This window comes from Artemia sp. Qi Xiang Cuo, chromosome 5 (assembly GCF_049724085.1).
Source record: "Artemia sp. Qi Xiang Cuo chromosome 5, ASM4972408v1, whole genome shotgun sequence".
Lineage (NCBI taxonomy): Eukaryota > Metazoa > Arthropoda > Branchiopoda > Anostraca > Artemiidae > Artemia > Artemia sp. Qi Xiang Cuo.
Window position 1 is genome coordinate 43,278,157 of NC_142798.1, and position 12,050 is coordinate 43,290,206.

A 12,050-nucleotide genomic window follows, 5' to 3' on the forward strand; every position below is an offset into this window, starting at 1 on the left:
GCAAAACGCATAAAACAAACACTAGTCTGCACGACTTGATGGCACAGCGAGGAGAACAATTATCTGTGACCGTGGTACCTTAGGCTCAAATTTCAGATGAGAAAAGTGTTTTTAAATAGACAAGCATACAGAAAATAGACATTGCAATGAGGATGCAATAAAGGAAACGGAAAAAAAAACACAGAATTAATAACCTCAAAATCGAAGCTTATCACTAATAACTTCGGTTTATTCTCTCTCGTTTGAGACTCTATTTTTCTTTATTTACTTGTTGGCTTTTGTGCTTTTTATATGTTTGTGTTTGTATGTGTTGGTTCTAGATGTGCCCTACTTCCACGCTGGTTAAACCTGGAGCCCCTAATGGAATCCAAAACCAAACTGGTTCCAAGTGAAAACCGAGAGGGCAAAGTAGTTAGGACTATGCAATGTATAAATATTTGCATACAAATAAATACAATTTCATGACAGTAAAATCGAAACACTAAAAGTTGAAATTAATAAATACAAAATAAAAACATCCAAACTCGCTTTTAAAATGGACTAAAAAATAGAATTTTTTTTTGTTTATTCAAGATCTATGAATATAAGTGAAAACAAGTGGCACAAAACGCATTGGACTTTACATAACTTGATCTTTTTAATTGGTTTTCCACAACTCACCCACTTTTTTCATATATGCACTTAAACTTAGATTCTTTTGATACCTATGTTATGTAAAACCTAATCGGTTTTACAACCCCTCGTTTTCAAATATAAAGGAAATAAACTATTTTCTGTCCGTTAGTCCATTTTGAAAAGTTTAAAAATAACTTTTAAATATTTGTTTTTACAAGCCATTCATATTATATTTGTTTTTGGGTTTTGTTGTTTTGCTCTGTTTATTGACTCTGAAGTAGGAATTCAGCAATTTATCAGAATAAATTCTTTGGCTTACGTAATTTCTTCACCTCTTTTTTTGCAAAACAGAATCTGCAGGGCCATCACCTACTGGAAGCACCAGCTTGCCAAATAAGTAATTATCAGCTACATGGTGTTTAGCCCATACGAAAGACAAGAATTCTCCATTATCAATATTGTTCATAACACAGGAAACGTCCAATATCCTTATTCTCAGCAAGGGTTCTTACATATCGATCTTATAGGTAAATCACTCTGACACATAGCATCATTCCTACTTAATACTAAATGTTACAAAATATTCAGTACAGGGAGTTAGACGCTCTCAGATTAAAGGTAGAGTTTTGAAGATAGCTCTTTTTTCCTTTTTTAAATAGTTTTAATCTATTATTCAGAGTAAATAAATTATTTTATAATTACATATCAAAAAATAAGAATAGGGCAACGACTTACACAATGATCATATTTCGATTCGACTAGTTTTAAGTAACTTATCTCTTCAGATTCAATTGCAGGAGCGGCAGGTTCCATACTGATCTATAAACAAAGAACTGTTTTAACCAGAAGATCGAAAATATTTTTTTTTAATGCTTAGAGTTTGATTTCTTGTTTGTTCGTAGATTATTACTTACTGAAAATTAATAGATAAATAAACAAAATTCACGCAGATTTTTGAAAAAGAAAACACGCCGTAACTTTTACAAAATATCAATAGGAATAAAGTACTGGCAAACAAAATTTACATAAATGTATTACCTTAAGAAATTCTAAATAAATTTTAAAATATCGTTCATTTTCATAGAATACATTACAAATGGCGGTTTAAATGAAAGTAAAAGTCTCTGCAGTCCCACGTTTCTTCTACACCACGAGAGACAAAATTAATGAATGCTGACAGATACTAAATAACAACAACATTCAGAAACAGTGTTGGGGCTATGTTAGCACAAGCTCAGATAATTTTAGAAGCATTCAAATTCATCGTATAAAGACTTTACTTCATATGGGAGATTTAGCTTTCCAATTTTCTGGTAACAGGCTAATCCAGTAGCTTTCTTGTTCGGGCAATCCAACAGTTAAGCAGCATACAGCCAAAAAATTTAAGTCTATTGAAGTTTTTGTCATTAAAATTAAATAATACCTTCCAAGAGAAAAGAACTCACTTTTTCTCGTCTCCATGGTCTCTGGCCATAAAATCCTATTGGTGTCTCTAAGGGTGCAACATCAGCTGGTGTTATTCCACTTTCAAGGGAGTCTTTTGACAATTTTTTCCTCAGCTGTGCGTGCAATCCAGCTTGTTGGAAGTAAAACCCAGGATGTTCTTTTTGTGTTGCTGTTAGGCCTGTAGCAACAGCCTCTTCAAATAGCGTGGCAAATATTTCATACCTAGAGAAAAATGGCAAATTAAACCGAAAAAAAATGTAGCTTAGAAAACATTAGGATATTTAAATTCGCCGTAAGTGGCAAAACACCAACACAGCCGACTGAAAATGGCTAAATTAATCTGAATATAGCCACTTATGATTCAAGTAAAATTGGATGAAGCACGAGAATCAAGCATATAGCGGTCAAATCAAACAGTAAAAAATCAGTGAAAACTTGAAAAGTAACTACATATGGGTGAGAGATACAAATAGAGGGAAAACACAAAGAGCATTTTGTATTTAAAAACATAACAGATCAGAATGCGCCTTAAACATTATATTTTTTTTTCTTATAATCGTTAAAGCCTTTTGTAATTCGATAATAAAATCCTATTTGAGACATTGTTAAAACGGGGTTAAAGCGGGGGTTTATGTGTGCAGGTATAACCGAGCAAGAAATTATACTGAGAAACGAGATCTCGTTAAGCCTGGATAAGGTAGCACTTTGGAATCCCCTATACCGAGAAATACCACTAGAACGACTTGGGAACCAAATGCCCATATTACTCTAATCAAAATGTAAATGTAAAGGCAAAAAAAAATCTCGAAGATGTACATACAAAACCTACAGTCAATTCTCCGATTTATCCAAAAATTAACTATGTTGAACTGCATTAATCTCAAAAACTATCTTGACCAAGACAAAAGAAAAAGACACCATTCAGAGATGGGTAAAATGGTGATTAGATGAACACGTGAACGAAGTCTTCGTTACCGGATTCACCAGCATCCAGAGAAGTGACTAAATGAGAAACTTTACTGTCTAGTTAAGACAGCTGGCAGGGGATTCATCCTAACGAAATTTGAAAGTACCAAATTTTTAATGCACTTAGCTATCATATAAGTATTTATAAAACAATAGAAAAAGGGATTTAGGAAAAAGGGAAAGGAATTTTACAAAAATACGAGAGGACACTTACCTGAAAAACAATTGGGTTTCCTGCGGCACCCAATACTACTCATCTTAGATATCTCCTAGTATTACAAAACAAAGGTATAAGGATCCTTAGTGCGTCCCTTCATCGCCCTGCATCCCTCCCATTTCTTTTAGAAACAGAAACCTTACTTTTTTCGGTAAATATATAAATTTTAGTAAAACTAAAGATTTCACTTTATCACTCTGGCATTTTTATATTCAGAATCCGATTAATTATTTTACCTTTTACATATTTTTGCTGTCCTCTCTCACTCGGTTACCTCTTCGACTCCAGCACATTTTGGAAAGTATTCCCCTTAGTTAATAGTGAAAATGATAGATCTTCAATAAGAAATGAAATCATACTTAGCTAAAATGTTCAGATTGAACCATAAAATTAAGAAGCTATGCACTATTAAAGAAGAGATCAAAAGTATATACTAAAATCTTCGTCAAAATGTTATCGTATTTTTCCATTTCATTTCCTACTTTTTGGACTTTATCATGCAAAGGTAGCCTCTTTCCTCCCTTTCATCCTCTGAATTTGTCTTTGCCTTTCTACTTTACTGAATGACCAATTTTTGTTGCATTAATCTTAAGTTACCATTCTATACAAACACATGCCTCTTTTGGCTCCAAATACATCATACTCTTTCTGTATATGGAATAATCTTATTTTATCTTAAATCAAAAGTAAAGCTAAAAATCAACTGTATTCATAAATAAATACCAAGACCTTTTGAAGGAAATATGCCTGTCAATAATACTATTGCTGCTGCTGCTAACAACTCATTTCATCACCTAGCCACCTGCGGCCAGCAAATCTGCGACCGATTTTCCTCCCAATCTATTCAAAGCTGTCAAAAACTTTAATGACCTTTAAATCCTGTTTTATGACCTCTTCCAACTTCATTCGAGGGCGCCCTGTTTTTCACTTGGCCCCAGATGGATGGACAAAAAGTAGGATTTTTGGCAACCTATCTTCCTATCAACCGAACAACCTATTTTTATCGTGTATAGCACTAATTAGTTTAACATACTTATACGGTACACCGTACAAGGATAGGATATTCACTAAAGCTTTTTATCAGCTGCATCAAATACCTATTCACAGTCTATAAAACTCAGGAGTAAAGGGATCGGATAATTTAGATACTTCTCAATTATTAATCATGGTTGTTCTAAACCAAAACTGTTCTTCTTTAAAAAAAATTTAACAACAGCATAGCCTAATAAGTATCATCATGCTAAGTAATGCTTGCTGCTCTCACTCTTATCACCTTTCTTGTAAAAGAGTTTAATTAAAGTAACTCTACAATCACAAGGAACTTATTGTATTTTATTTATAAATTTATGGACTAGTAATAATATGATAATTAATTATATAAAATACTTTGAAAAAATTTAGAAATAAAGTCAAGGAAAAAATGCATCCTATTAACGAGTCCTAAGCTATTATTCCTAATTTTTTTTCTTCTTATTTTGTTGTTTGAGGTGTTTCTTGTTGTTTGTTGTTTATCAGTATTTCTGGTAATTTAATTTGTGCTATTAACTAGTACTAAAATCTTCTCTTTTTTTCTTCTATTCCTGGCACACCGCTAAAACAACTTGCCTTTGCAAGTTCATGGGCAGGCTAGAAGATTTAGTTGAATGACTTTGTTTTTTCATGTATTATATATATATATATATATATATATATATATATATATATATATATATATATATATATATATATATATATATATATATATATATATATATATATATATATATATATATATATATATATATATATATATATATATATATATATATATATATATATATATATATATATATAGCATTTTGTTAAGTTCTATTTTTTATTAATAAACTTAAAGATGATCTCAAATCATATTCATGCTTTTCGGTATCTTGTCTCTGACTCTACAGCCGCCATATTTCATTACCATGCCATCAGCACCTGAAGCCTTATTCTTTTTTCTTCAATGCTTATAACACCGACTCTAAATCGTTACTAAACGAATGCTACTTCACTACCTTCATTTCCATCAAGTCACACGAAAATAAAAATAAATTTGCATTCCATCACGTCACACGAAAATAAAAACAAATTTGCAGTAATGACAATGAAATATTGACTGTACTTGATACTTACTGTTGAGCAAGCCATGCTTGTTGTTCAAATTCTAGTTCTTTGGGTCCAGCTATCCCTCGAAAATGATCAACATGGTTCTTGAAATGATTAATTGACTCACGAGGCTGATTCTGGAGAAAATTAATCCTCCAAATTTTGTAAGCAATGATTATGGCAACGGTTTTTATTTCATTTAAATTATTGTCACTAATACGCACTTGAAGTAGGTTTTCGTAGGCTTGTGTATAGTGCCTGTAATAAAGAGATTTGTTATATCTAGAATTTCATTAACTAAATTTTACTATCTAAATGTTGAAAACTAAATTTTAGCAACTAAATTGCCACTATAAGAAACTTGATGAAAGAATAATCTATTAGAGGTTACCAACTATTACATGATAAAAAAAAAGCCTAAAGATTGCATGATACTTAGGAATTAAAGGGAGGGGGGAAACAGAGAGTCCCAAAGTGAAAATAAATTTAATTTAGAAAGAGAAACGACAAAAAAGGACAATTATCTGATAATCAGGGCCAAGAGCCATAAGAGACTAAAATTGGGTCACCAATAAGGACCCAATTTTTTTTTCGATCAGATCGAAGCTTATATCTTTGAGTCTTAGGGTTAAAAGTACCCCAATGCATAAGGAAATTTTACAAATATGAAACCTGTGAAAAAAATTTCACAGCCTTCTTTTGTTTCAAACTGATTAGCTATCTTAGATTAATATGACCTAAAAATAAAAATAAATAAAAAACAAAGACTTTTTACCATGATTTCCGGAAGTTGTGTTTCCTATTTTCCCTTCCACATTTAATTGGAATACTTCAACACTACTGAAATTTGGACACTATAATTTTTAAATAAGAAAATAGACAAAGAGAAAAACACATTTATTCCAAATAAGTTTATTAAAAAAAAATTGAAATAAGCTTATGAACACTACCAGATTATACACACTTGGACTGAAGATTTTTTGATCGATGGAAAATATAAAACAACCTAAAATGAAAGGAAATCAAAATGTTTTTTTTTTTACTCTGTCGGAAATTGATCTGGCCTCCACACCCTACAAGTTCAGTCAAATATCTCTACGGACAATTTATACCGTTGGAAGTAGAAAACTGGTTTACCACGCTAATCAGGATTTCTTAAGCACGCTAATGCTTGTGTAGAGGAATGATATATATAAATATAACAAATTGCAAATAAAAATAAAAACAATTTATCATACGTTAACGTGACTAGTGACGATTTATCAACTTACTTTAAAGCATTAGACTGATCTTGGCGAAGTTCACAGTAGACAGCAATCTTAAAAGCATGGCGTACATAAAGATATGCGTGATTTATCTTGTTCAGTTGTTCTCGGTGTGACTTAACTCGCCTAGCTTCACCCAAGTAATAATTTTGGGCCATATCTAAAAAGGCTGACTCTAACCTAAAACAAATAAGGAGCATTTTAGACCCAGCAGGACGAAATTAAAAGATAGAAAAACTAGGTAGTTTCTACGTCAAACGAAGTACAAAAACACAATCGGCTAGAACAGTTAAAGTCCATAAAACAAACAAAAGAGCAAGTCCAAAAAGGAAATAGATAAATCGCTATTTTACGATGATCTACCAATCATTTTTTTTCTATTTGTTAATAAAATTGAGTATGGGTGAGTTACTTAATATTCACATATGTGATTTTTCTTATTTTTATTCAAAAACGGGCACAAAAAACACAAATCATACCATTTTTGAAGCAAAAGCTTGCACACGATCCCGCATATAATCCAAACTGAACCAACACCACATTTATTAATGATTCTAGTTGTTTCTTCCAAAAAAAAATAAGGACAGAAAAAATTACCTCTATTCTCCCTTTTTCTTTCCCTCATCCCAAATCCAGAAGATGAACCCCCAATCCATAAAAGTCCTCAAAACACTTATAACCCTATTGCCAAACAACAATTCAAACTTCTTCCACTCGAAAAAAAACCTTATAATTGCACGCTCAGACACACCTGAACATTCACCCTCACATACATTAGAAACGGTGACCGATGTTTACCCCCCCCCCCCAGCGGGAAATACCTCCCCGCGGAAAATACTCCCCCTGAAAATACCCCCCCGCGGAAAATACCCGCCTGCGGAAAAGACTCCCGCGGAAAATACCCCCCCCGCAAAAAAATACCCCCCGTGGAAAATAAGGATTTCCAAATTTGATAATTTTATTTGAGTTTGAATTTTTTTTTTATTTCCGTAGGGGGATGGAATTTGGGTACTTGTGTATTATGCGCCACTCACTCAAGTTTACGCTGTGTAAAATTCGAGAACACGCCGATTTTTCTGTTAGTTTCTTCGTTACTTTAGAACTAAATTTGCGCTGTAGATTTGCACATTAGGGGGGGGGGGTAAGTACAACGGATCTGCATGCAAAATGTGTTTGGTACAATTATTCTGCATATTAGATAGATAGACAAATAAGTGTATTTGAAAGCCAAATATACGGCCATGAACACACTAAAATAACATAAATGAATATAGTGAATGTGGGGGGGGGGGGGGGTGTTTAACCCCCCGAAACATGCCCTCCCCCACGAAAAATACCCCCCCCCTTCGGAAAGTAACCCCCGCGGAAAATATCCTCGTGGAAAATACCCTCCCCCCCCCCCTATCAAAAATAAGGTTTCTAAATTTGAAACTTTTATTTGAGTTTTTTTTTAGTTTTGTTGAAAAGTGCTAAGGAACGGGAAAACGAGGAATTTACACACAAGAAGTGTCTTAAAAACTTAAAAAAAAACACAAATCCATTTGTGTTGAAAAGACTTCCACATGAACTTCTGCAATTTTTGGCAGTAGCGGGTGCCAAATTAAAAAAAATTGAAGAAGAAAAAAAAATTGGGTGAACAATCATCGCAATTAAGCTAAAACATATGGCACCAAACAGTTTAAAAAGGTTTGGCTAATCCTCTGAAAAGATAATTAGCTTTGGGAACCAACAAATTCTAAAGTGTTCAAGTTTTTACGGACCAAAGCGTTTTCAAATTCTTAGAGTTTGTTTTTCTTTTTTCCAAATGTAAAACTACCACAAATCACCATTAACAAATAAATAAAACCCAAAACTAACAGAAATTACAATAGATAGCCTAGTCAAACTCAAAACGATCAAAAAGTAAAAGGAGTATGGCTAAAAACACCCATGTCTTCTTCAGGCCAGAAAATAATTTGTACTTTATTAAAAAAAAAAGAAAAAAACGTGTATTTTCAGTTTGATATACATTTTCTGATATCTATTCCTTATAATCTTAATACTTCTTTATTTGTTGAAGTAAAAAAAGTGAAAACATCTAGATTGTATTTTGTTTTCAGTAAAGGGCAAATTGCTTTCTGGTCTTGAGGAGGTGTGGCGGTTGTCAGCCCTACTCATGCTAATTGTTGCTATTTTAAGTTTGAATAGGGTATGTATTGTTATTTCTGTTCGTTTTGGGTTCAATTCATTTATTTATGGTGATTTATGGTAGTTTTACGCTTGGAAAATTATTTGAATTTATTTCCACTTATTTTTGGCTTAATGAGGCCATGGGCACCGGCAAGGGGGGGGGGGACACGGGCGCATGACCCACGCCTGAAAATTTGGGACTATATTGTAATTACAAGGAAACCAAAGGAAAAAATGCAGAATAGGGAAAAACCATGGAAAAAATGTTTGTTGTCCCATTATTGGCTGCCTGCCAATAGATCTTGTTCTAAAATATAAGTTCCAATTTGTGACTGAGTGACCCCTAACAAGTTTTCCACAATTTTTTTTTCTATATGATTTGGATGGAGCAAAAAAAAAACAAATTCTTCATAGTAATGAATGGTACGTAAATAACGATCCTTGTCAATAACATAAACCTAATAATAGTATTTAATACTTGGAAAAACGGTCACTGAAAAAAAAAATACTTGGAAAAAAACACTTAAGTAAAACATTACATTTAATTTTCCCTTTTTTTTTTTTTTTTTTTTTTTTTTTTTTTTTTTTTTTTTTTTTTTTTAACAAAATTTCCAGATGCCTCGCTATTCTTATGTAATTTTTTAGTGGCCATATAGCCTACCTAGAAAGAATTTTTTTCTGATTTCAAACTGTCCCAATACTGTACCCCCCGAAAAATCCCCCCCGCCCCCGTGGAAAAGAAGGCTTTCAAAATTTGAAAATTTCATTTGAGTTTTATTTTTTAATTTTTGTAGGGGAAAGCTGTTTTGTTACCTGTGCATTATGGGTTAAAATACTGTGCTTAAGTTCGAATTTTCTTCAAATCACAGATCCCTCTATCACAAACCCTGTTTAATTAGACGAGATAACTCTTTCGAAAGTACTAAAAAAATTAGCGTAAAGAGCGAGGTATTGACGAGGAGGCGAACCCCCTTATAAACGTAATGATTTTTGTTCGTTTTAATGTTCAGTATTGATCCTTACATGTTAACAGAACTTGTTTTTATATTTGATTTACGATCGTTTTTTTAAATAATACTGGGAAAACCGGCGCCCTCTTCATAGAAATGTCCCTTCTCCCAAGGAAATATCCTCCCACGTAAAGTTTGTTCAAAGTAAAACATCAAAATTAAGATTAAGAAAATCAAATAAAAATTTTTATTTCAATATCTTTAATTTAATTTTGAATGCCAAAAGTCAGTATATTTGACACCTCTATACTTCATAACTATGAAAAATTAAATCTTTTTCGAAGTGACAAATAAATAAATACCATCACTCCTGGAAAAAAAATGATAATAAAACACAATAAACGTATCCGTTCAGGTGGAAAATACAGAAATATAACATTCCATCCAGGGGAAACATTTTTGATTATCGTGGCTTCATACATCAGCTCATGGATACTCTTGCAATGCAATCAAAAGTTGACGGCATATTTTTACCGAAATCGCCCCTTATTAAGTTGTTTTCCTTGTGTTTTTTATAATTATGCAAACTTTCTTGTGTTCTAATAACTACACTAATTACTAATAAGCAAATATTTAAGATCACCATAAAAAGCTGATTCTTTGACTGAATGATATCAATAGTTTGGCTCTTATACTTTCGCTTATGGCTCTTATATTTTTTTTTGCTCCAACCAAATCATATAGAAAATTTTTTGTGGAAAACTTGTTAGGGGTCACTCAGTCAAAAATAAGAACTTTTTTTCTTATTATGGGTCAAAATCTATTGGCAAGCAGCCAACAATAGGAAACCAAAATTTTATCCATGGTTTTCCCCTGTTCTTCTTTTTTTCCTTTGGGTTTCTCATAATTAATATATATTTCAAATATTCCTGGGGGAGGCCCTGACCCCCCCCCCTGCCGATGCCCATGGGCTCGTTAAGCCAAAAATGAGTAGAAATAAATTCAAATAATTTTCCAAGCGTAAAACTACCACAAATCACCATAAATAAATGAATTGAACCCAAAACGAACAGAAATAACAATAAATAGCCTATTCAAACTCAAAATCAATAATTAGCATGAGTAGTGCTGACAATCCCCAAACCTCCTCAAGACCAGAAAGTAATTTGCACTTTACTGAAAACAAAATACATTTTAAATATTTTCACTTGTTTGACTTCGACAAATAAATAATTCTATAAGGAATAGATATCACAGTAAGTACATAAGACTGAAGATACACAGTTATGTTTTTTTTTTTTTTAATTAAATTGAAAATTATGTTCTGATCTGAATAATACATGGGTGTTTTTATCCAGTAATACTTTTAATTTTTTCACATTTTGAATTTGATTTGGCTATCTATTGTAATTTCAGTTAGTTTTTGTTTTTCATTTATTTTTTAATGGTGATTTGTGTTAATTTTACACTTGGAAGATAAGAAAAACAAACTCGTAGAATTTGACAACGCTTTTGTCCGGAAAAACTTAAACAATTTAGAATGTGTTGGTTCCCAAAGCCAACTATCTTTTCAAAGGATAGCCAATTAAACTTTTTGGTGCCATATGTTTTAGCTTAATTCTGATGATTGTTTGCCTAAATTGTTTTTCTTCTTCAGTTTTTTTTGCCTTTTCAACACAAACGGATTTGTATTTTTTTTTTCTAAGTTTTTAAGACACTTCTGGTGTGTAAATTCTTCTTTTTCCTGTTCCTTAGCACTATTAAACAAAAATAAAAAAAACTAAAAAAAAAAAATCAAATAAAAGTTTCAAATATAGAAACCTTATTCTCCAGCGGGGGGAGGGTATTTTCCACGAGGGTATTTTCCAAAGACGGGGTATTTTCCGCAGGGGTTCCTTTCCAAAGGAGGGGGAGGGGTATTTTTCGTGGAGGAGGGAATTTTTCGGGGGGTTAAACACCCCCCTCTCATTCATTATATTCATTTATGTTATTTTACTGTGTTCACGGCCGTATATTTTGCTTTAAAATACAATTATTTGTCTATCTAATATGCAGAATAATTGTACCAAACATATTTTGCATGCAGACCCGTTTTGCTTACCCTCCCCCACCCCTAATGTTCATATCTATAGCGCAAATTTATTTATAAAGTAACGAAGAAACTAACAAAAAAACCGGTGTGTTCTCGAATTTTGCACAGCATAAACTTGAGTGAGTGGCCCATAGTACAGAATTGCCAAAATTCCATCCACCTACGGAATTTAAAAAAAACTCAAATGAAATTATCAAAATTGGAAA

General features: G+C 32.4%; 1 protein-coding gene across 3 annotated transcripts in view; it reads right to left on the reverse strand.

Moving 5' to 3' along the window:
- LOC148952162 (trafficking protein particle complex subunit 11-like) overlaps window positions 1-12,050 on the reverse strand; it is a 249,466-nt gene that overhangs the window by 202,944 nt on the left and 34,472 nt on the right. For 2 of the 3 annotated variants that reach the window (XM_089089622.1, XM_089089619.1), the window contains exons 4-7: window positions 6,640-6,813; window positions 5,396-5,626; window positions 2,061-2,283; window positions 1,351-1,434 (exon numbers count right to left, since the gene is read on the reverse strand). In XM_089089622.1, the coding sequence (XP_088945748.1) occupies window positions 1,351-1,434; window positions 2,061-2,283; window positions 5,396-5,626; window positions 6,640-6,813 (712 nt within the window). The remainder of the gene's footprint in view (window positions 1-1,350; window positions 1,435-2,060; window positions 2,284-5,395; window positions 5,627-6,639; window positions 6,814-12,050) is intronic. The other variant, XM_089089620.1, reaches the window with a different exon arrangement.